This window comes from Meleagris gallopavo, chromosome 1 (assembly GCF_000146605.3).
Source record: "Meleagris gallopavo isolate NT-WF06-2002-E0010 breed Aviagen turkey brand Nicholas breeding stock chromosome 1, Turkey_5.1, whole genome shotgun sequence".
Classification (NCBI taxonomy): Eukaryota; Metazoa; Chordata; class Aves; order Galliformes; family Phasianidae; genus Meleagris; species Meleagris gallopavo.
In genome coordinates this window covers 74,662,038-74,687,642 of record NC_015011.2, presented here as the reverse complement: position 1 = coordinate 74,687,642, position 25,605 = coordinate 74,662,038, and the positions used below count along the sequence as shown (strand labels likewise).

Genomic DNA, 25,605 nt, shown 5'->3' with positions numbered 1-25,605 from the left:
AAAAAAAAAACCAAAAACCTAGAACTTAATATCAATGCAGCTGTCATAAAAAACTTTCTTGAAATGCATCCCTTCCTGATTCTGTACTTGTTCCATTTCATGCCATTTGCAATTCTCCCCCAGCACTATGAAACATCTTTTTTGTGTCTATATTATATGCCTTCACTTTTGTTGCATTCAGTCCACTGAAGTCAATGTTTATCTGAATGACTTTTAGTTCACTATTTGCATTTTTACTTCAGAGGTAATTTCTCTTCATTCCATATCTGGACAGTGAAGATAGTTGGTGTATTTAATATATCATTACTCCTTCTGCTCTTTTTTGTTGTTGTTGTTTGTTTGCTTTTAATAAAAATGAATGCTCATTTCAAGCAACCTAAAATTTATTGAATTGTTTCTGACATTTCTTATTTCTTTGTTTAATACATAAATAGAACAGATAGTGGGGACAGAATGAGAAAAATGTTCAGAACAAAGATATGAAGAAAAGGTCTTCAGACTTGAAAAGTAACAGCATCAGAGACTAAGAAAGGAAAAAACAGAGAAAAGTAATTGTATATTTAAACTGGAAATGTATAGTCAGGAAGGAGTGATGTTTAAAGAGATGAGACTTAAGAAGTTCTTGCTCCTCATTCAGTGATGCAACAGCTGCTGAGGAAGATCCTTTTGCATGCATTAGATAGCAGCCAGACAGTGAAATACACATTTTTCTAAAGTATTAATTGGAAGGGAAGAGAAAAAGCAATGCTGTCTGTGGAGAAAGAATGGCTGTAAGTTATGCATATCTATTCACAGAAATATAACAATATAAACATATCTGTCATTTTCTTCTCTTACAGATCAAGCTGGTAGACAAAGACAACTCTCCTATTTCCACTAAAGTTATCCAGCTATTTGTTAATAACAAGAATATACACAACTTCACCACTGATGTTAATGGTATTGCTCCGTTTAGCATTGACACATCCAAAATGTTTGATCCTGAGCTTAGTCTGAAAGTGAGTACAGAACAAGATGGGAGAGGAGGGAAGGAGAGGGATAGGATGGCGGAGAGGGAGAGGGAGATGGAAATGGAGACAGAGAAAACTGATCTTAAACTGAACCCCAAAAGATGGGATGAGGTTTGAATTCTGGTAATAAAATATATTTTGTCTTACTTCATGTTGTAGAAGTTAAAAAAAAAAGAACCATAAAAGAAGTGAGGAAAGTAAGTACCGGACTTGTTGTAATGCAATGTCTCGCTGCAAGGCTGCAAGATCATTGTGCTACTTTTTCCTTACCTGTTTGGGTTTAGATGTGATTCTTAGATTTATGGATTCTGTGAACTAATCTTTCTGATGTATGTGACAACAATTTCCCTAGTGAGCTATGTTTGTTTTTCTTTTCTTCCCTTCTACCTCTCCTAATCAGGCAATATACAAAACCAGTGACCAGTGCCATTCTGAAGGCTGGATAGAGCCTTCCTACCCAGATGCATCTCTCTCCGTCCAACGCTTGTACTCCTGGACTAGCAGTTTTGTGAGGATTGATCCATTGTGGAAAGACATGAGCTGTGGGCAGAAGAGGATGATCACTGTGTACTATATCTTGAACACAGATGGATATGAGAATATCAGTATCGTGAACTTCTACTATGTGGTGAGTTTATTGCAGTTTCACTGAAAGGGCTTTATCAGGAACCTATCTGGCAGTCCACCTACAGCAGTTATGGTAGTGAGCTCTTTTGTTTTCTGGAAACCACTTCAATGACTAGTAACCTAAGATCAGAAGCAGTACCAAACTGACTTAGAAAAGACACTTAATCGGGCAAAATAATCTGATGTATCTGACCAGGTTACTTTATTTTATAGCAAGTAACCACCTTTAACCATTTTTATACTGTCTTAGGCCATGGTTCATTTCCCTTCTGTCCAATAAACTCTTTTCCCTTGCCCTCGTCCCTTCCATCATTTTTTCTGCTGCTTCCTGGCCAGTGGCAGCAGCAGTGGCAGCATCTAGCATGCCTTATGGCTGATATTTAAACATTTGAAGCCATGCAAATGTGCGTGTATCAATTGTCATGTTGATGCATCTTGAATTTGATTGTCACTTTCTTCTTCCAACCTCTAATAATCCATAAATGTATTGCTGTTTTTTTTTACAGGGCATGGCAAAAGGCAAGATTGTCCTCACAGGGGAAATTAAAGTTAATATCCAGGCTGGTAAGTTAAGTTGTCATCATCAGGTTTCTGCATTTAAGAAATAAATGGGTAAACTGGAGAACTGGGACCAAGACAACATTTCTTGGACGTACACAGCAGCTATGGGATGGCTGTATCTCTTTTCACCAATGCACGTATGCATGATCCTATCACTACCATTAAGAGCAAAATAAAATCAGGTGTAGTTCAGAAACCAGTGTCAGGTGAGTCACGAGGCAGTGTCATGTAAAGATCTTCCCAAAGGATTATGGAGGGAATGCAGTGTCTGGTCTGGGGGGCTGTCTGACCACGTGTTCAAACTCAAGTAAATCTGAAGGCATCTGGATCTAAATTCTGACATGTCACCTCCTGGCCACTGTCTGTTATTCCAGGATTTTTCAGTTTATAGTCCAACTGGAGATTGCTCCATGGACTGCTAAAGATGCATGTCTGTCTATATGGTAGCTACAACAGCAGACCTTTGTGTTTGTCTCTGTATTAGTCTCTTCTTCTCAAATAACAGATCAAAACGGCACCTTCATGATTCCACTTGTGGTCAGTGAGAAAATGGCTCCAGCCCTTCGGTTGCTTGTATATATGTTACACCCTGCCAAGGAGCTGGTAGCAGACAGTGTCCGATTTCCAATTGAGAAGTGCTTCAAAAACAAGGTGAGAAGCGCTATGAATGAGTCTTACCTGTTGCCAAATAAATACAACGTGAACACATTCACAACAGTTTTATTTCTTCTTAATTCTCCTTTTTTTCTCTTTGGCCTTGTATCTTTTCTTTACCTCCACCTATCCTTATTGCCAAAGGGTAAATCCTTTAAAATTAAAATCTACTTTTCTGAAAACACACTACTCTCAAATTCTACCTGCTTCTCTAAAACTATACTAGTGTCCTATATAGTTTGGAGTGCCTGTTTTTTAACCATAAAAATATGTTTTAGTCTTACCCCACTTTACAGTGTAATCTAATTTTTTACACTTTTTCTGATGAATAAAACTGCAGTTTATGCTTACCACAATTAAATACACAGGATGCTCCGAAAGTAATGTCTCCTATTTATTTCCATGGAAACTACAACAGATACAAAGAGCACAATAACATGGTTTGACATAACAATAACATTCTCAGCTACAAAATATAGTCACCACCACTAGTTATGCATTTTCACCAGCAAAGAACAAAATCCTGCATGCCACATTCATTAAAATATGTACAGTCATCTGGAACATGGTTTGTCTTTCATGTCACTGTTGCTACTGCTGAAATGCACCACCCACTGCTTCATCGTGCTAACAACCACTCTTCAGTCTCCATAAACATTCAAGTAAGTATTGATGAATGTCAGTGGGTGCAATTAATTTCACCTAGAGGAATTCAGTGATTCACAATTGCTTCATATGCACTTCCACATTGAATGCCACTTTGTTGGACTGCCCCTCCACTGCCATCTGTCACAGGGCAACAAAATGTAACAAAATACTGGTAGGAACATTCAGCCTCTACTGCCATACTACCTACATCTGCTTCTGAGATTGTGAGTCAATATAATAAAATAAGAGGCATTACTTTCAAGGCAGCCCTCATACATGACAAGGAGAAAAAGTTAAAAAAAAAAACAAAAAAAAACAAAAAAACCAAAACTTAGGATTTAACTTCTTTTATTCCTTTTTTTTTTTTTTTTCCTCCTTTTAGCAAGACCTGGACACTGATTAGACATTTTGAATTGAGATTTCAATTTTAAGGTTTTTCTTATCTTTTGTTCTTGAAAGCTAAAAAGTATTCAAACATGAAACAAATGATCAAGAAGATAAAACAAAGCAAAAGTTTTCATTTATCTCTTGTGATCTCCAACAACTACTTTTTCTCTCTTATCTAACACAAATATCAAGTTCTTTTTTTGCTTTGAAAAGATTCAAAACAGAATTATTTGCACTGTAATTTTTAAGGCAGTACAAACATGTAGTAAAAATACGATTTGCTCATTGTAGTTCTTATTACATGCTGTCAAGTGTCATAATAAGATTTTGTTTGACATAAGCAGCAGCAGAATCACATTTTATTTGAAATAACTTCAGGTAGGCCCCATTTAAGTTACCACAACATAGGAATCTAAGTGTGCTTATTGCCTAAGCCTCCATTATAGTTGAGGCCTGGTTAACAGAGGCAGTGGAGACCAACACCCTCTAGTAAGACCCACAGAGCTTTAACAGAAGAATCTTGCATTATTCTTCTCAACATCCAGAGAATCCTTAAGCAGAAAGGATTAGCCATACCAACATGTGTTTGCTAAATTTCAGGTCCAGTTGCAATTCTCTCAAAAGGAGATGCTCACCACTTCCAATGTCAGTTTAGTGATTGAAGCTGCTGCTAATTCTTTCTGTGCTGTGAGAGCAGTGGATAAAAGCGTGCTGCTTCTGAAGACTGAGACAGAGTTGTCTGCAGAAACAGTAAGTTACCCAAACAAGTACATTTTCTCCTTCCTTGCAGTATTGCTTTATTCTCTATTACTGTTTCTTCACTAGAGATTGTTAGCATGTGTTGGACATCCCCCAATATTTACATGTGCTGGTCATAATAATATGTACATAATATGCAGACTTCATTTCTTAGCAGTCAGACGTCCTGTAAAGGACCTAGGATTTGATTTAACCAGTGCATATATTGATGCATGGAATTATTCTTCCTCAGGGACAGGATTTTGCACTTCTCCTTTTTTCAGTTCATTAGTCTCCTGTAACCCTGTTTCTCTGGCCTGCAGATATCCCTCTGGATGGCATCAAACTAGCTGAGGGTACACTCCCATCATCAGATTATTAATGAAGATATTAAACAGCGCTGGATCCAGTATTGACCTCTGGGGTACACATTAGTTACTGTCCTTTTTTCTCACCAGTGATCACCACCTTCTAGGCCTGGCTGTTGAGTTTTCAGTTCAAGTAACAGAGCATGGTTTTAAACAGGCAAGCGTCTCAGCGCTGGTAATTGCCAGCACATGACTACATAATCAAAATTGATCTTTGTGTTTCCTTCCCTCATAGATATACAACTTACACCCCATTCAAGACCTACAAGGCTATATATTCAATGGGTTCGAACTAGAAGATGATCCACAAGACCCCTGCATCTCACCTGATAACATCTTTCACAAAGGCTTATATTACAGACCTCTAACTTCTGGATTAGGCCCAGATGTATATCAGTTCCTCAGGGTAAATATCCTATACATAACTTAAATCTGTTGAAGTGAGTTTCTACTTTTGGGTGGATTTGATCATCTTTAGGGTCTTTTCCAACCTGGGCAATTCTATAGTAGCTTTACAATTTTTGCAATGCTCTTAGCAGAACTCATACGTGGGAAATTCTCTGAACTGACATCCATTCTCAATTGATTCTGATTCTGACTCTGTGATTTTCCATTATGCACAGAACTCCCAAAAGTCTGCATATAAGTCTCTGGGTATTTATGTGGTAGAAAGGTAGTAATGGGAAGAAGGAGGAATAAAATAAACCTCAGCTGCAATATGGTTATGGCTGACACCAAAATGTATTTTTCACAGGATATGGGCATGAAATTTTTTACCAACTCAAGGATTCGTCAACCAGTCGTGTGTACTAGTGGAACAGTAAGACCTCCATCATATTTCTTGAATTCAGGATTCACAGCTTCTACACACCATGTCAAATTATCAGGTAGTATAGGGGATAGGCAAGAGATTTTATTTTTGTCTTAAAAAAATAAGATTTTTTTTTTAACAGACGTGGACAGTACTCACAAATCTCCTTTGTCAGTGTTTAGCGTTCAGAACTGTTCTTTTGAATACTATGGCTCAGAATGAGATGGCTTACTATAACAAGTACCCAAAAAACCCTTTCAGGCCTATACTTCTGATTCATATTTTCCCAGTTTAATGCTGGGAAATGTTGGCAACTGGGAGAGAGTCAAACAAAAGTGACACTGTTGACAGTGATTCCTTTCTTTCCAGAGGTTACTGAAGAGACAGTGCATCAGTGTGGCCATCACACAGATTTGAGAGCCAAGTGTCCTGAGTCCTAGGTCTTATGCTCATGTTTGGAGACCAAGAGCGGTTCAATAAATGTTTGGGTTTTTTTTCTTAGTAATATAAGGTTATACCAAACTCATGAACACATTAGTGACATTAATTAATACTTGTGTGGCAATACTGATAGTTTCAGGTAGAAAGAAATGGGTTAACACTAATTATCCTTCATACTTGTTCATGCAAATCAAAGCCTGTCCTTTCTGGGAATCTTTACTACATGAATGAGGACTGACTAAATTCCCGCTCTCTCTTAACAGCTGAAGTAGCTAGAGAAGAACGTGTGAAGAGACACATTCTTGAGACTATTAGGGAATTCTTCCCTGAAACTTGGATTTGGAATATTGTCCTAATAAAGTGAGTACTGCTTCTTCTCTCTCTTTGCTGCACTTTAAAAGTTACAAAATGTCCATATATTCTCCTGCATTATTGTAATTTCTTGCCACCTCTTCTTACTATTTGACCTGGAAGAACCATCTTTTTCAGTCTTCCGACCATCTGCCCTCCCTACTTTCATGACAATATTAACCTGCTCCGAAACATCTGTTTTCACAATGTGTATACTATGAGTCATACTCCCTATGAAGAGAAAACCTCTGTTTAAAACACTGGTCTGCAAAACAAGGAATCTGAGTTTTCTTTCCAAAGTCAGGGAAATGATGGGCAGAAGAACTTCCACACTGTGGGGACTTGGATGTGGGATTTCTACAAACAGAATAGTGATAGCATTCATCCTGAAAACTTAGAGTTTCTACAAAAAACTAAGTTATATGAAACTTCATCTCTCCAAACTCATTCTTTGTACATTCCCACCAGCTCTACTGGAAAAGCTAGTGTTTCATACACCATCCCTGACACTGTCACTGAATGGAAGGCCAGTGCCTTCTGTGTGGAAGAATCGGCTGGATTTGGTATATCTGTGCCTGCTACCCTAACAGCCTTCCAGCCTTTCTTTGTGGACTTGACCTTGCCATACTCCATCATTCATGGAGAAGATTTCCTGCTTAGAGCCAATGTCTTTAACTACCTCAATCACTGTATTAAGGTATGTACTTCTGCTCACCCTTCTAATCCCTATCCTGCCTCCAAGCAATCTGCAGGCTTTGTAATCTGGAAAACCAAGCAAATAGACAGACAAACAATCAAACAAAAAAGAGTATCAAAATGATGGATGCAAATGACTGGATCTGCCTCTGCTTGATTGAGGCACTGCTCTATCTAATGATAGACTGAATTTGTCCTACACCACTACAAAACAGGACGAGATCTATGTGAACTGTATGTGAATTTGTCTTCCTGAACAACTTAAAAACAGGAGGAGGTCTATGTAAACTGTGTCTAGGATGTTTGTACAAACACCTGTCTTCTGAGACCTAAGAAGGAAGGGAACAAGTACTTTGTGGAGTATCATTCACTTTTCAATGTAGTGTAAGCCATCACGTTATGTTGGGGTCCTTTTTTAAGGATATGTGATGTTGTGAAGAAACGAAGTGCTTGTACCTCCCAAACAGAAGCATATGGGAAGAGCATCAGGTGAAGAACAGAAAAATCTTTGTTCCCTGGGACAAAGGTTCTCAAAAGTAGGGAGTATCAAAGTCTCAGTACTTCACCCAAAAGAATGTATGTGCAGCTGGAGAATATTGGTCACAGACAGTGGTTGTCTGTGCTCTCAGTGCTCTGTACTTTCCAGATAAAATGTCTCCAGACCACAGGTGCTTTGTATCTCTACACTGAAGGAGCTTACACACACTTGAAGAAAGAAAGACAGAGCTCTTTTGTTTGATTTCTTGTTTCTTATGCTGAATCCTAAAATGAAAGGCAAGCACAAAGTCTAGACTTCTTTTGCTTAATTTATTTGCTGAAAATCAGCTCTCTGGTCTCAAAAGGAGACCATCACAAAAGGATGAAATTACGTAGGATGATCTTAGTAATTTTTTTTTTCAAACTCTGTTAACAGTTTGATTAGGGAAAAAAAACAAAACAAAGCAAAAAAAAAAAAAAAGCCTAGGGCTTTAAACAGCCTATTAAAAAAGTTTATCAATTATTGAGGCTTTCATCTCTTCACCTTGTTCCTCAACAGCAACAAAAACGTAAGCAAACATTAAAAGATATCTTCCTTTGCAAGTTAGTCAGCACCAGGTCAACTGAACATAGTTCCATATCCTGATCCAGAAACAGATATATGTATAGTGTATTTAATATCTCAGTGGAGAATGTCAAGACGAGCAGAAGAGGACACTACCAAAGTTGCATCTGATAGATGATTCACCTGTACACCATTATCCTTGGCTTTCAGTCTGCTTTACACTGTTAATATTTGACATAAGTACAGGTGATCCAGCCACTCTCAAACAATAAAGCACCATTTTTCTGTGGTATAAAATCTTTATCACACCACATTCCTCTCTCTGTTCTCAGATTAATGTTTTGCTGTCAGAATCCCCTGATTATCAGACAAAACTCATCTCCCCAGAGGATGATGGATGTGTATGTACCAAAAAAAGAAAGTCCTATGTCTGGAATATTTCCCCCAAAGGAATTGGTAACTGGCTTGGAATCTATCTGGTTTCCTAGGACTGTTACTAGTCAGCTTATACTTCATCTGTAAGCCTAATTCTTTTCCAACCTGGATAATTTTGTCTACCTCTATTCCAGCTGTCCAGGCCAAAAAGCCCCTCCAGAAATGCAATATATTTATCATTTCAATTTTTAGAGATCAGTTATCTTCCCATATGTCTCACCTAGAGTGACTGATCATTCATTGTACTACACTACTTACTCTACTATTCTATAGATAATCGTTATCAGATGCAATTTCTCACTTTAACCATAAGTCTTCTTGACAGAGGTCAATTTTCCCTCTTTTCTGCTACTATTTAAGGTGAAGTATTTTTCAGCATTACGGCTGAGACCAATAATGATGAAGCTTGTGAAGAAGAAGCACTTAGGAACATCAGTATTGACTACAGGGACACCCAGATCAGGGCATTGTTGGTTGAGGTACTGTTGACAGCACTTCCTGTTTGCCCTGTACTTCCTACCATGAGAAAAGGAAATTGCAGCAAAAGCACAAAAAAGAAAAAAAGTTATTCTGTTTCCTTAACAAACTTCTTGTTTGGCTTCACATTCATTTGACTGGGACAGGGTTGGGCTGTTCAATCTAATTTCAAGTCCACACCCATCTGATGTCCTCTTCCATGAGGATCGCTGGGTGTTGGTAAGTGCACATCTTCCTCATACAGAGAAGCTGGAAATGAGGGACTTTATCTGATGGGAACTCACCTTTTGCACTAGCCATAACAAGTATGAACCTGTAAACTATTGTTTCTATACAGCCATCTTATGATGGAAGAGGATGAGGCTGACTATGAATACTCTTGTCACTGCTTTATTTCTCTATGCTTTGTTCTCACCTGCTGCATATGACTCTTCTTCCCATCACCATTCCAGCCTGAAGGCATAAGAAGGGAGGAGACCCAGAACTCCTTGATCTGCATGAAAGGTAAATGCTCAGTGTACTTCTGAGGGGAGGGAAGGGAAGGGAAGGGAAGGGAAGGGAAGGGAAGGGAAGGGAATCCTCTCTGGACTGCACACAGTCATGTTTGTTGTTGTCTATTCCAAGGATAACTTTCAGCTTCCTTCTTATGGGAATGGAAGAGGGAATACTAACATTACCCTCCATCCCATCTTGACGCTTATTGTAGTTTCCAGGGTTGCCTAGAAAGCCGCTAAAAGAGGCGTAAAGGCAGCCCTAACGTTCTCCAGTCAGCCCTCCCCAGTACCCCACTGAAGAAATTCAAAGAGTTCACAGACATTACAGGCTGTGAGCAACAGTCTTACCTTGTTCAAACGATTTCTATTAAGCAATGACAGTTACTGCATAATTTGAGCTATTTTTCACTCGATAGTTTTAGCTGCATTCCCTTCTCCCCTGATGTTTTTGCTGTAATGAATGTTTCATACAAATATCCACAATATACTTAATATTTTTCTCCACAGATGATGTCATTACTCAGGATGTTGTAATAGATCTACCTACAAATGTAGTAGAAGGATCACCCAGAGTTTCCTTTTCTGTTGTTGGTAAACATAAAATTAATGAAACATTAAGAAAACTTTAAACTATGAAATGAAATCTTCGTTGGGCTTCAAGATGTGACCTTTCTTTCTGTGGGAAATCTTGAGCATATAGATTGATTCTTGTCTTGTCCAACAATGTTCTTTGCTGCATCTAAAAATCAGTTACATCCTTATTCACATTTCTGTTTAAACTTACTGCATTTGAATGTTTTACCCACAAGTAGCACAGTTCTGAGTATGCTACCAGACTCATGCCCATAAGATTTTCTTCCACTCACCCACGTACAAACTAGAGATGCTAATGGAAAATTTTTGGTCTTGCAGTGGCCTTGGTTTTATTATTTTAATAGAGATCAATTGTCTACTTAAAGTGGCACTAAAATAGGTAGTATTTCTGGAATGGGCAATTTAATCTAAGTAAGAAAAGACAGGGCAGGAATTTATTTGTTGACTTGTCAAGCAGAACAGAACAAATCACTCAGAAAGTACTGAGAACTTCAGGCTTTCTAACAGAGGCTTTCTAACCCAGCCAGGTATTCCATGACTCTCCCTATTGAGTGAAAATTGCTGTATGTTTCTGTGGCCATGAGTTGTGCTAATTCCCCTGGCATGTTTTCTTTACCAGGTGACATCATGGGCACTGCCATGCAGAACATGCACCAGCTCCTTCTCATGCCATTTGGCAATGGGGAACAGAACATGGTCCTTTTTGCACCAAATATCTATGTACTGGATTATCTGAACAAGACAAGGCAGCTGAGTGAAGATGTCAAATCCAAGACCATCGGATACTTAGTGAGCGGTGAGAGTTTTGTGTGTCTTTTTACAATGTGTGCTGAATTACTGTTGAGGCCTAGTGAGCAGAAGCAGTAGCATGGCTATTCAAGCAGTATGGCACTGATGCTGTAGCACAGCTCAGAGATCCACTGCCTTGCTTTTTTGTCTTTCCTTCTCCTGCTCTACTAAAACTTGGTCATCATGTTTCCTTTGAGGTTCCACCTTTAAGTCCCTTCCTCCTCTTCCACACAAGCACAGTATCTGCCCTAATCCTGTCAGCTTAGGTGAAACACAGAGCTGACACGCGCTACCTATTCTGTGACTCAATGTTCCTACAGGACAGGATATTGTACGTCTACACTTAAGCTTCTTCAGAGCTTCCCCACTATATGGCAGATAAATTTCACCTTTTTGTGCTTTCCCATTGTAATTCCATGTAAATCCGATAGAAAATAGAATTAGTGGTTTTTTTTGTTTGTTTTTGTTTTGTTTTTTAATTAGATAACATTTTCTCTTTCACATTCTTTCAGGCTACCAGAAGCAGCTATCATACAAACATCCTGATGGGTCCTACAGCACATTTGGCGTTAGAGATAAAGAAGGGAACACCTGGTGAGTGACTGGGAGCAGAAATGGCTTAAAAATGAATTTGCATTGAAATCACATGGTGTAGATAAAAGACACCTTTGATAGCTGAATCAGATGTACAGGGCTCACTAGGAGTGAAACTCTAAGTACTAAGTGAAATGGCTTTCCAGCTCCTATCAGGGAGTGCATATTAAAGGTAGGTAGACTAAAAACTTGATTCCTGCTCCTCATTTCTCCTACGGAACCCAATGCACTGCAGCGCTTTGCAGCCACGATCAGCCTCACAGTGTGCTAGTGTTCCTCCATGGATTCTAGCTAGATACAATTCTTTTTGGTACCCTTCCTTGGAGAAGTACACAAGAAGAAAGCAAGTCACTAACTTGTTGGCTGTAATTATTCATATAGGCTTGTGTCTAGCATGAGTGAAAAGGCTGACTTTTTCTATTCCTAGATCAGCTCACTGCTTCATGGTTCCCTTGCAGGCTCACTGCCTTTGTGTACAAATCATTTGCAGAAGCTAGTCGCTTCATATTTATTGATGACAATGTCCAGGCTCAAACCCTGATGTGGCTGGCAAGAAAACAGAAGACAGATGGCTGCTTTCAAACTGCTGGGATACTTGTCAACAGTGCCTTGAAGGTGGTAAAGAATTACTTTTCTTAAATTTATACTCTTATAATTAAGATCCTCTCTCATTACTACCAAAACCTATACTTTCCTGTAAATCCTATACTCTTCTCTGTCTAGGGATACTTCTCCACACCTTACATAACTATTTCCAGACCAGATAGCTTCCTCACTCTCTTTTACATATCTTGCACACCTGCGAGGGGATTACAGGACAGGATTACAGGAGAGGATTCCTTAAGGAAATTTGTGTCTTTTGAGGATTTTGTATTGCTGCTGATGGTAGTTTGTTGGCTGTTGTCCATGAGGATTTTGTTGTTTGTTTTTTTTTGTTGTTGTTGTTTTAATATATATATAGATTTAAATACTAATGGGCTTTTCTTAACTTATAAGCTATCTCTGCTATGTGTGTATTCTCCTTTATTTTTGGGTTGCATGCAGAAACAGCCACACTCTTCAGCTGGGATACGGCAATTCATATTTGAAAGCTTTTCATTCATGCTATTCACTGATAATTCCTCTCTCCATATCCTTTTCAGGGAGGAGTAGATAATGAGCTGTCACTTTCTGCCTATATCACCATTGCCTTGCTAGAAGCTGGGCACTCTTTGTCGGTAAGGTGGCCTTTTACTACTGTTATTCATTTGGAACTAGTTCCCAGTTGTTACTTTGTATTCTGTACCTGCTACAAATAGTCCAGGTAGTAGAGAAAGACAAAGAGATGGAGAGAGAAAGCTCCCAGTTAACATTACCCTGCTTTCAATGACACTGTTCACCTTCAGTTAAAAAAGTCTTTCTAGGTAGTAGCACACACACCATGGCTTAGTCTCAAATATGACTTAGTCAAGAAGATAAAGCATTACAGATAAATTTGCAAAATCTAAATGGAACTAAAAGCCATACTGGGAAAAGGAAGATCCACCAGAGTGAGAAGCAGATTTATCCTTCTTTGAAAGTGACTACTAGTACAAAAGAGAGTACAGCTGAGATGTTAGATTTCAGTATATCAGTTTCTCTGCCTCTGGTTTGTCATGTACTTTTTGAGAAACTTCCTGATTAAGAAGAACATAAATGAGGACATGGAGTCCAACAGTAAACTTCTTTCACTTAATGTAAACCTATGAGAACTGTTCCAGAAGTAATGCCTCCTATTTTATTATGCTGGTTCATGAAGCCAGAGGTGGATGCTGGTGGTATAGTGATAGAATTTGAACCTTCCTGCCAATATTACATCAAATTTTATTGCTGTGCAACATATGGAAGCAGATGGGCAGTCTGATGAAATGAGATCTGACATGGAAGAGTGTGTGTGAATTGTTACCATAGAGGTAAGCAGAAGGAATTAGATGTGGAAGAAGCAGAGAAGTCTTCTACATCTTCATGAACACACTGAAAATCTGCTTTAATTGTATGGAATTTCAGTCTGAAATCCTTCCTTAAAAAGTCATGTATTCTCTCTCCCAAGGTTACTGTACAAACTTAAGTCTTATTGCCATGATGATGACAGGATGAACAAGAGGTTTAGAGAAACTTTAGATCCAGTGAGAACAACTGTTCAGAATTCAGACACGTTGTTTTGGTTGTTGTTTTTATTTATTTGTTTGTTTGTTTTTGAAGTACACAGTAATCCGAAATGCCTTTTATTGTCTGGAGACTGTATCTGAGAAAAACATCAGTGACATTTATACTCAGGCACTTGTGACCTATGCCTTCTGCTTAGCTGGCAAGGCAGAGATATGTGAATCATTCCTTAGAGAACTACAGAAATCAGCAAAGGAAGTTGGTGAGTTTCAGCCATTTCAGGATTTGGGGAGGTGGGAGGATGGAATACATTTTATTGATGGCATGCACCTTGACAATATTGAGAGTATAGGCATGTGAATCAGAAACCAGACATTTCCAAGTAATTACAGAGAAAGCTTACAGCACATCTGTTGCTCTACATCAAGTAGTTGTGAGAAAGGCCAGGTCACAGTATGTCTCCGGGACAGCATAGAACAGTGATATCAATATTCATTCTCATTGCTTTTCACCCTCTTTGTTTATTCAGATGGTTCAAAGTACTGGGAGCAGAAACAGAGATCCCCACCTGAAAAATCCCACCTCTTAGACCATGTTCCATCAAATGAGGTTGAGATAACCAGCTACGTGCTGTTGGCATTGCTCTACAAACCAAATCACAATCAAGAGGATCTCACAAAGGCCTCAGCAATTGTGCAGTGGATTGTCAGGCAACAGAATCCCTATGGAGGTTTCTCTTCCACACAGGTGCATAAACTCCCATTCCCCAGTTGGTCCTAGGAACTGGGGCACTACTGCAGCACTCTTGTCTGTGAGGCTATGACTAGTTTTGTTTCTCTCTTGTATCTTGCTGTCATGTATATAAAGACCAAGTCTTTTTCTTAGCGAGTTCTAAAACCTTTTTTTATTATTATTATTTTTTTATTTTCCCTTCTTAACTATACATAAGTAAAATACGTAAAGGAGTAATTGGACTAGTAAGAAATCCAAATATTCATTCAAACCTAAAAAAACCTCTTATTAACAGGTCTTAATTGCTATATGACCAAGAGGTTCTCTGCAGTCCCCTAGGAAATACATGCATTTTCACTTGAAATATCTTATTGAGGTATGCTCTAGTGCTCATATTTTGTACTCTGAAACCTTTATAATTAGTAGAGATATTTCCTTCACACTAAAATATGCACGTCAGAAGGAAATGCCTCCTTCTATGTGGGAAACTTGGAATCATATACAAGTTCAGGGTTTCTTTAACCAGGTCATAGTGGTTTTGTTTTGTATTAGAATCAGAATATTGATTTCCTCCACATAATCACACTGTGTAGCTAATTGTCTTTTATTATGTTTTTTTCAGGACACGGTTGTTGCTCTTCAAGCCCTTGCTGCTTATGGTGAGGCCACCTATAATTCTGTTACACAAAATGCCATCAAGATCACTTCGAAGAACACTTTTGAGAAAGTATTTACTGTTAATAATGAGAACAGACTCCTACTGCAACAGACTCCCCTCCCTGAAGTCCCTGGGAAATACAACTTAACAGTGACTGGCACTGGATGTGTACTTATACAAGTAAGTGTCTGCCCTCCTCTTTACTGTATCCTACATTCTGCATGCAATGCAGCTGTATTTCTGATGACTTTCCATCTGATTTCTCTTTCTTTTTCCTAATTATTTGATTTTCCTAAACTCTTTAAACTAAGTGATTTCTAATGTGTGGTGCCCATGTACAAGCATGTTTATGGACAAAATGCAGAAGACTGATGTGTTGATCTTCAACATAATCAAGAATCATTCACATGCCCTGGAAACTTCACTCAGTCTGATGTTTTATTTTAGAATGCAAAGAAAAATCCTTGGCATGTTTAAAAAGGTTCTTTTTTTTTCTCTTTCAGCCAGTACTGAGATACAACATTTACCTTCCAGAGGGGGCATTTGGATTTTCTCTCTCAGTACAGACATCAAATGCTTCCTGCCCCCAAGATCAACCAGGAAAATTTGATATTGTACTCATCAGCAGGTAATGTGCCATCAACAAACCAGCTGCACAGTTGACATGCCAAGTAGAGCACTGTGTGTATTTAATTTCGCTTAAAGTCATGAACCATGAGCTGATCTATGCTGGACAGTGTTGATGGTATCAACCAATATGACATATTTCCTAAAAGACCTTGTGATACTTACACTATAAGTACATAAATTGCTAGCACATGCTTAGCCCCCTCATACCAGGGTCCTTCCCACAGTGTCTCCCATTTGAGCCAGCCAGCAAGTGCATGTGATTCACCCCATTCTTTCTGTGTTGTATGAGACTAACAGCCAAGAGAATTTCCTTTCCCTGACACAAACCAGGCTGACTGGAACGTCTGTTGTTTCAGTTACACAGGGAAGCGCTCTAGCTCCAACATGGTCGTTATTGATGTGAAGATGCTCTCCGGCTTTGTTCCTGTGAAATCTTCCCTGGATAAGGTAAACAATAGAAACATAATTAAACAAATCACCCAGGTACATAGGAGACACCAGGTTGTGACTATAGGAATTGGATGAAAACAGAGGCATGGTACAAAAAGTATTCATCCAAAAAGTGGGTGCAAAGTTTGCAGATGACACCACGTTAGGTGGGAGTATTGATCTGTCTGAGAGCAGTAAGGCTCTGCAGGGGGATTTGTATAGGCTACAATGATGTCACATGACATTCAAAAAAGCTAAATGGTAGCTCCCACATTTGTCATAACAACCCCTTGCAGTGGCATAGAGCTGCTGAAGGATGACTGAAAAGCTGCCCAGCAGAAAAAGGCCTGGGGGTACTGGTCAACAGCTAGCTGAACATGAGCCAGCAGTGTCCCAGGCAGACAAGAAGGCCAGTAACATTCTAGCCTTACCAGAAATAGTGTGGCCAATAGGACCAGGGAAGTGATTGTCCCTCTGTACTCAGCACTGGTGAGAACTTACCTTAAGTACTGTGCTCAGTTTAGGCTCCTCACCACGAGATGAATATTCATAGAATCATAGAATGGCCTGGGTTGAAAAGGACTTCTAAGATCATCTAGTTTCAACCCCCCTGCCACAGGCAGGGTCGCCAACCACTAGACCAGGCTGCCCAGAGCCACATCCAGCCTGGCCTTGAATGCATCTCTCTCCTGTTTATATGCTCTCTTCAAGTACTGGAAGGCCACAAGGAGGTCTTCCCAGAGCCTTCTCTTCTCCAAGCTAAACAAGCCCAGTTCCCTATGAAGAAGCTTTTCTTCATAGAAGCTCTTTGCTCTTTTCTTCACACAGCTCTTTGCAATCTATCCACTTCCAAACAGAGGGCAACTTCCCCTCCCTTCCTACCCTGTCTATCCCTTCTGAAGAGCCCGCAGCCTTCAATCGGAGTTTTCCAATCATGGTATTCATCCCACCCACCATTTAGAGTTGCTCAAGCTTGTGCAAGGACGAGCAATGAATCTAGTGAAGGGACTAGAAAACCAGAGTTATGAGGATTGTCTGAGAGAGCTGGGGCTGTTTAGTCGGGAGAAAAGGAGGCTGGGGGGAGATCTTGCTCTTTACAACTACCTGAAAAGAGGCTGTGACAAGGAGGATGTGGCAAGGAGGCAGCTGGTCTCTTCTCAGGTGACAAGTGATTAGGACATGAGGCAACAGAAAGAATTTCTTCATGGAGCGGGTGGTTAGGCATTGGAACAGGCTGCCTAGGGAGGTGTTGGAGTTACCATCCCTGGAGGTGTTCAAGGTCAGGTTGGATGGGGCTGCCTGGTGTAGTATTAGATTTGTAGGTTGGTGGCCCTGCCTGTGTCAGGGGGGTTGGAGCTTGATGATCCTGGAAGTCCCTTCAAACCATGATTCTATGATTCTGCGTAGCACTTAGTGACATGCATGGTTCAGTGGTATACTGATAGTGATAGTGTTACATGATGGCTGGACTGGGTGATCTTTTTCACCATAAATGATTTCTATGATTCTACAAAACCCTGTGAGGTGTTTGTATGGCTGCATCATCCCCAGTACTGGGTGAAGGGAGCTGAGAGCACGCAACACTGACTTTCCCATAATAAAAATTAGGAAGGGTTTCAGCTGAAGCCTTACCAGCTGAGAACTCAGAACCAGCACTGTTCAAGAAGGGAAAGGGTCACAGATCTAGCAGACTAATTTTGAAACCTATATGACAATAGAGGCAGGTAGTATCCCTCTAGTAAACCGCTGTGTTTCCCAGCACATAAGCCCCACTAAGTCAAGTGGCAGTTTTTGTTCAGCATCCTCCATCTATCCAGCAAAATTGAGACTCTAAAAAAACAGGTACCAGCCCTTGATATTTGGCTAGGAACAGAATCCGAAATCACAAGGTGTTAGGTTCTGAGGTAATATTTAGTTTTAGTTAATGGTTTATATCAGCAAGTTTGCAGATAATACCAACCTCAGAGGTGCAGCTGACATACTAGAGGGAAAGGATGCCGTTCAGAGGGACATGTATAGGCTTGAGAGGTGGCCCACGCCAATCTCGTGAAGTTCAACAAAGCCAAGTGCAAGATCCTACACTTGGGTTGGGTCAATCCCAAGCACAAATACAGGCTGGGCAAAGAGTGACTTGAGAGCAGCCCTGAGGAGAAGAATTTGGGAGTGTCAGTTGATGAAAGACTCAACATGAGCTGGCAATGTGTGCTTGCAGCCCAGAAGGCCAATTGTATCCTGGGTTGCAGCAAGAGAAGTGGAACCAGCAGGTCAAGGGAGGAGATTCTGTCCCTCTGCTCTCCTGAGACCCCACCTGTAGTACTGCAACCAGTTCTGGAATCCACAACACAAGAAGGACATCAGGCTGTTAGAGTGGGTTCAGAGGAGGGCCATGACAATGGTCAGAGGTCTTGAGCACCTCCCCTGTAACGACAGGCTGAAATAGTTTGGCCTCTTCAGTCTGGAGAAAAGAAGTCTTCAGGGGGACCTTATAGCAGCCTTCCAGTACCTGAAGGGGGCATACAGGAAAGTTGTAGAGGGACTTTTTATAAGGGAAAGTAGCAACAGGACAAGGGGAAATGGATTTAAACTGGAAGAGAGTAGATTTAGACTAGATATTAGGAAGAAACTCTTTACTGTGCAGGTGGTGAGACTCTGGAACAGGTTTCCCAGAGAGGCTGTGGATTCCCACTCCCTGGAGGAGTTCAAAGCCAGGCGGCTTTGAGCAACATGGTCTAGAGGGAGGTGTCTCTGGCTATAGCAGGGGGAGTGGAACTAGATGATCTTAAAGGTTACTTCCAAACTATTCTATAATTCTACGACTCCATGGATTTATCTCTGTTTCCTTGTTTTAAAGCTCATTGATGCCCATACAGTGATGCAAGTAGAATACAAGAAAAACCATGTTCTCCTTTACCTGGAAAATGTAAGTACCGAACACTGTATATTTGATTTAAACAAATAATAAAATCAGCATGTTATAGATTCATCTACAGAGAGGTTACATACTCTGAAGTGCCCAAATATATTCCCCTCCCCATCAGCTTTGCCCTCTACTCACTAAGCTGCTTATTCCCCAAACTGTGTAACATCCCACACATCCGACAAAGCTTCAAACTGATACCTATTAGCAACTATATGAAATTAATTTAAAAAATATTAATAAACTAATAAAAAATCTTTCTCCTTTCAGTAAATGGTGAATAAACACCAAGAAGGAGGATCTTTCATGTCTATGTTCCCTGGGTAGGGTCCTGTTAAATCCCAGTTCTTCTAACAGGACATGGAACACTGCTAAGATATCTAGAAAAAAAAATCATTCCTTCTCTTACTTCAATTCATTCCCAACTCTAATTTTTAATCTAATTCCTGGACCAGAATGTACATATAGAAATGTAATTGCTTGGGGAATTAAGACCAGTCTTTTCAGACTTCTTTTCTTTCTCTCGCCTCAAGCCAATAGGATTTATCTTACAAAGTAAGATAATCCAAGCAGGATTGGAAACCTACAGCTCTTCTCTTCTATCTCACTTTGGATTCTTCAAAAATACTTTTGATCTCAACTTGACAGGCAGATAATGGATTTCCCACATCTGTATCAGCGGGTACAAGCTGGGATTGGATATATATTATCTTATATATTATATTAATTATATATTATATATATATATACAGGATATATAATTAATCAACTCCAGATTGTGTTATATGAAGAAAATATCTTATGTGATCCTCATCCTCCCATTCCCAGATCTTGCAAAAGAAGAAAAAGGAAGTCACTTTCTCAGTTGAACAGGACTTTGTAGTGACCCATCCCAAGCCAGCTCCTGTGCAGATCTATGATTACTACGTTACAGGTAGGTCTTTGTTTTAACCAGAACGAAGTGTGGAAGGGACAGGGAGAGCAGAAACAGTAGATGCCTTCAGAGAGACAAAGAGCCAATTCTCATGGAACTAACATTCCTCTGAACTATGTTAGAAATTGGAATTTGTGCCAGGGAAGAGACCCATCTCATTTCAGCAAGCTTCGTTATATGTATAAGATGACAAGTGGGCATGACTGGAAAGCTATGAAAATGTGTTTGTCAATACTAAGGAGATTTCAAGAATCTTCAGCTTAAATATGTGTAGGGAAATGTGTGGGAATGCAAGAAAAAAAACCTCTTCAGAGCAGCAGCTGTGGAGCAAGAAAAATGGAAGGAGAAGTAGAGGATTGTTTAGAAAGGCACACTTCTCCTCAAAAAAGGCTGGCTAAACAATCCTCTTCTTCTCCTTCCATGTTTTGTTTTTTTTTTCTGGAATGGCTGTTTCCCCGTGCTCAGCCTCGGTCATCCTTGATTCTCATACTCATACATCTTGCTCCGCAGCTGCTGCTCTGAGCAGTTTGTTTTTCTTGTGTTCCCACAGAGATGTGTATCCACCTCCAAGGAAATGAACAAGAAGTGATCTCCAGGGTAATAGAATCATAGAATCATAGAATCCTTAGAGTTGGAAGGGACTGTTAAAGGTCATCTAGTCCAGCTCTCCTGCAATGAACAATGCACAACTAAACCAGATTGCCCATGGCTTGATCCAGCCTCACCTTTAAGGTCTCCAGGAACAGGGAATCAACCACATCTCTAGGCAACGTGTTCCAGTGCCTCACCACACTCACTCTGAAGGACTTTTTCCTTATATCCAACCTATATCTACCGTCTTTTAGCTTGAAGCCATTTCCCCTTGTTCTATCACCACAGACCCTGCTAAAGAGTCTGTCCTTTTCTTTCCTGTAACTCTCCTTGAGATACTGAAAGACCACTATCAGGTGGTCTTTCAGACTTTTTCAGACTTCTCCAGACTGAACAGTGATGATAACTGTATCATAATCTTCTAGTAGTACAATAGCTTCCAGCTCCTCCTGTTTATTTCCCAAGCTGCATGTATTGGTGTAGAGGCACTTCTGCTGGACAGCTGGTCTTGTCACTTCCTTAAAGCATAACTCCTTAATCTCTTTTAAATACTTGCCTTGATTTTTCCCATTGCCTTTTCCTATTGCTGCAACAGCTACTGCCTTATCATCGAAGGATTTTGTATGTGCTGCAGTGTTTCCACGACCTCTCAAGGCACAGGGTTCTTCAAGGCCCCTGCTAGCACCCTGTCCCTCTAATCTATGAGAGCTATGCTCTCCTACACTTTATCATGGAAAGGCTTACTGTTCCCCCCATTCCTCTTCAGACCTAGTTTAAAGCCCTCCCAATGACCCACACTAAGGCTTTCCCCAGGGACCTTTCTCCCTCTTTGAGCAAGGCAAACCCTACCTGGTGCCCACAAACCTGGTGCCATATAGGCCATTTGACTGTCAAAAAGCCAAAGTTCTGGCTCTGGCACCACTGGTGGAGCCAGGTGTTTAAAGATAAGATCCTTTGATGTATTTACATGTCCTTACTCAATACAGGAGACAGAGAAGAAAAGATGATCTGTGAATTCAATTCCTTTAGCTGTCATCCCAAGGCCTTGAAGTCACTTTTGATAGCCCTTGATGCACATGTAGCTGCTTCGTATCTCCCAGTATGGAAAAGCATTAAGGGGCTGTGGTCTGACGGCTGTACCATGCTAATTTTCTGGTGATATTTCTCACCTGATCCCCAGGAAGACAGCAGACTTCTCTAAGAAGGGGATCTGCTCAGCATACTGGACATTCACTTCATTGTCGGAAGAATCACCTGCAGCTAATATCCATCTCTTATTTTTCAATGATGTAGCCTTGATGTTGAGGGAAGGCTTTTTGTGGTTTGGTTTCATTAGTTTGTCCAGACTGAGTGGATTGCTATCACCCACAGATGGGCCTTCCACATCCAGGGCCTCATACCTGCTGTACAGAGGCATCTGGGAGAGGTGGGGGGGCAGTGAGGGAGGAAGGTGAAGAAGGCAAGGAGGGTTTTTATATTTGGCTTCAAGCACAAACTTACCTCCATTTGCTTTTTTCCTTTGTGTTCTTGCCTCCAGCCTTGACCTGATGTGATACAGACAGCCTTGTGTTTTGTGTTCTTTCCTTTGAGATAACTTGTCAGTGCATGGGTGAAATGTGGTTTCCCTGTTTGTACCCCATGGCAGTTTTTAATCTGTGTATTTCATCCTGTAGCCTCGTCACAAGTCAGAGCAGATCTTCTACCTGCTCACACTTCACGCAGTTGTTCTGCCAGGGAAAGGCTTATTCACTCTTCACAGCCAGAGGTTTGGACAGCTGCACGGCTGCCTCCGAACTTAGTCAGGGTTTCAGTATCCTTCCTGACAGGGGCGGACATCCTTGCTCTCCTTCGCGTGGATACCATGGCTAAGCATGTGTCCGCGGAGGGTGATAATCGAGCGCTTGGAGCGTGACGTCCCTGTACTTTGCGGGTGATAACCGCCTAACGAACTTCTGTCTCTTGCACGCCGGCTGCTCTCCCTTCCTGCTCGAGCCGCCCGCTGCGCCCCCTCGCGGCAGGTTTTGTACACGCTGGAGGTTTGGCCGCTGTCACGCCCGGCTCCGCCGCACCGGTCAGTGCTGCCGAACGTCAGGCACGTCCCTCCGCAACGGCGTTTTCCGCGGTTGACCTTTCTGTAAAGGCTCCTTTGGTGCGAATTTCTGCTATGCAGCTGACTCACACGAAGTCTTTGCTTTTTCCAGAAGAATATGCTGTTGCTCAATACACGTCACTTTGCAGAGATGTTGTTGCAGACATGGGCTAATGACAAGTGAAAGTAAAGTAAGTAAAACTCAGAAAAAAGGAGAAAAAAAAACAAGCAGCAATGAAGGTGAAGCACTGGGGAAGGAAAGTAGAGAGAAAAGTTAGTAAAAAGAAAGGTAAGAAGGTGAAAATACAAAGTAGCATCAACAGAGGAATTGGAAGGTTGAGTAGAGTGAGAGCTATTCTTGAAGGAAAGGAGCCTTCACCAGGTTTTCCAAGAAGCAGTCAGAGACAGTGGACAGATCCTGTCCTACGTCACGTGCTCTGTGGACTACATTTGTGGACCACTTTGCTGTTCATAGGAGGAAATCAGCCCCTCTATAGGGTGAAAGCCAAAGTGCAGAAAAATAGAAACACTGGAAAATTCCTGTAGAGATTCCTCAAAAACATCAATGCTTATTAGACATTACTCTACCTACAGCATCCCTCAAAGCCTGTGTATTTAGTGGGCACATTTCACACGGACTTAAGGAATGGAATCCTAGCCAGTCAAATTGTATTATAAGGAGAACATTTGATGTGACATGAATCACAGAGGTGTGTGTACAATGTAGTCATGCTGTAGGGGGAGGTCCACGTCTGTATGCTGCTCAGTTTAGCAGTTAAGCTGGCCATTATCTGCTGAGCAATTATCTGGGTATGTAGACATAGCTTGCTGATAGTTCTTCATCCATTTTTTGTCCGTTTTGCATGGAATGGACTATCTATTCAGCATCCTGAAAACATATTTTATATTCTATACATACTTTTTTTCTTTTTTCTTTTTTTTTTTTTTTCTTCCTCATTTATTTTCTTTTGAATTTTCCCTTGTAGGAGAAAGTTGAATAAGTGATCAAGTGCCCTATATTCTTCTGTCATTAAGTCCCAGGAAGGATTATTTCACCTTTCTAAGCATGGTGGGAAACTGTGATATTTTTTGTACTAGTATCTTACTTTCTGTTTCCTTTCATAGCAAATCTCTCTAGATCTATACCATAAACCATATATACTTTTTCAATAAAACTCCCTTTTATACTGGGCATTGACTTTCTTCCAGTGTCACAGAACCTGCATTTTAATGACAGTTCGCTTTATGATGGCTGGCTGGGGGAGAAAGAAGAGAGAACCATTTCTGTCCTGAATTTGGCCTCCTGCCAGCTGTAACTGATAACCACTGGCAACTACCACAATATGCAGCATGTGCTGTCACTCTCAGCCTCTCATCTCTGTAGTATAGTTCCCATTTCCCCTGGCTGATGAGCAGCCTGTCACTTTTCCCCGGCCCTGCCGAAGTGTTGCCTCTGCACCTTTGACATAAAAGTACAGTGTTAGGGTTAGCATCTCTGCATCGTGCTTAAGTAGAGGAGCAAGTAATGAAAGGTGCAGATTTCAGTGAAGGCTCTGTGACTGCCAAGTCCCACATCTTGGGACACAGATGCATGCCAGAGTTCCTCCACATGCCAGAGCTGCTACAGCCAAGACTGACTGAGGCTACATCCAAGAGAGGTGGTAAGCCTCAATCATCCTGCCCTGGTATATGAACTGATATGGTCCTCCCTGCCTTCCTATATCGGCTTACTTCTTCCTGTTTTTGTTACACGTGGCACCAGGGTAGCTTCTGCAAGAGGAAAATGCTCTTGGGCTGAACCAGACCAGAGTCACAGGATGGATAGGAATGTGAACTACTAGTGTCGTGGCATAGTGAAAAGAAGGACAGAGAGCCCTGGCAGGGTAAGAGATAAGGATGGTTCAGGATGTATGAATATGGCTGGTCTTATCCAGAAACAGCAGCTCCAGAGCAACCCAAACTCCCTGAGATCAGACTGAAAGGTGTGCAGAGGCCACTGAGCTCAGTGCTCCACTGAGGCAGTGTCACTCTGCTGCTTCTGGTGCATCCCTGCATCTTGCAGGGAGTAGCGGGTTTCTCAGGTCAGAGAGGAACATTGGTGTCTGAAATAAAATCACCTCAGCACTCATGGGTGGTTATTATGAAACAGGCGACAAGCTGATAAGATCCAGTCCAACACCTGGTTATTTATATTATTTTGTAAGGTAGCAGTTGACAGACTGTCCTTACCACAGGCTGACCATCCACTACACCCAAGCTCAATGCTGGCCCCTGCAGCATATATTTGTTGTCTCAGGTTAAGACTGCCTGATGCAGTCTCAGTAGGTATGACCAGCTCCTAAATAGGCATAGTCCTGCACCAGAGGGATTTCAGTAAATATTCCATTACTGATTAAAGTCCTTTCTAGACTTTGTCCTAGAAAGCTTAAGTATGTCCCAGTCTGAAATAATGTCAGGTTTAAAACTATCCAGGAAATGGGTCAGAAAACATCTGTACATTGAGGACGTTAATGTTTCTCAAACAAGTGTGATTATAACACACCACATGGTATCCCCAGTATGCTGCATATCATTTGAATTTTGGCCAATATTTTCACACTTAATAAATTGATTTCAGAAGATTATAGAGTGGTTTGTGATTTATGGTGTACATTAAAGAAGATTAAAATGAACAAAAGAGAAGGGGGAGAGGAAAAAGGGCCTGTCATGTGAGAGTGTAAATAATAAGTGCAGATGAGAAATGTTAAGGGCTTGTATGTATATTGAAAGGAACTGGAAAAGGGG

At 40.7% G+C, this 25,605-nt stretch overlaps 1 protein-coding gene across 1 annotated transcript in view; it reads left to right on the top strand.

The window, feature by feature from the left end:
- Positions 1-22,995, top strand: part of LOC100545094 (ovostatin) — a 31,344-nt gene extending 8,349 nt beyond the window's left edge. Inside the window, exons 11-35 of the mRNA XM_031555626.1 lie at positions 840-998; positions 1,411-1,638; positions 2,144-2,201; positions 2,704-2,849; positions 4,488-4,637; positions 5,229-5,399; positions 5,748-5,880; positions 6,509-6,605; positions 7,065-7,293; positions 8,667-8,790; positions 9,130-9,248; positions 9,699-9,750; positions 10,248-10,331; positions 10,954-11,130; positions 11,636-11,717; positions 12,176-12,332; positions 12,860-12,934; positions 13,938-14,103; positions 14,371-14,588; positions 15,196-15,411; positions 15,735-15,859; positions 16,218-16,308; positions 19,142-19,210; positions 20,036-20,141; positions 22,934-22,995. Of these exons, the coding sequence (XP_031411486.1) occupies positions 840-998; positions 1,411-1,638; positions 2,144-2,201; positions 2,704-2,849; positions 4,488-4,637; positions 5,229-5,399; positions 5,748-5,880; positions 6,509-6,605; positions 7,065-7,293; positions 8,667-8,790; positions 9,130-9,248; positions 9,699-9,750; positions 10,248-10,331; positions 10,954-11,130; positions 11,636-11,717; positions 12,176-12,332; positions 12,860-12,934; positions 13,938-14,103; positions 14,371-14,588; positions 15,196-15,411; positions 15,735-15,859; positions 16,218-16,308; positions 19,142-19,210; positions 20,036-20,141; positions 22,934-22,995 (3,294 nt within the window). The remainder of the gene's footprint in view (positions 1-839; positions 999-1,410; positions 1,639-2,143; positions 2,202-2,703; positions 2,850-4,487; positions 4,638-5,228; positions 5,400-5,747; positions 5,881-6,508; positions 6,606-7,064; positions 7,294-8,666; positions 8,791-9,129; positions 9,249-9,698; positions 9,751-10,247; positions 10,332-10,953; positions 11,131-11,635; positions 11,718-12,175; positions 12,333-12,859; positions 12,935-13,937; positions 14,104-14,370; positions 14,589-15,195; positions 15,412-15,734; positions 15,860-16,217; positions 16,309-19,141; positions 19,211-20,035; positions 20,142-22,933) is intronic.
- Positions 22,996-25,605: the final 2,610 nt, after the last annotated feature.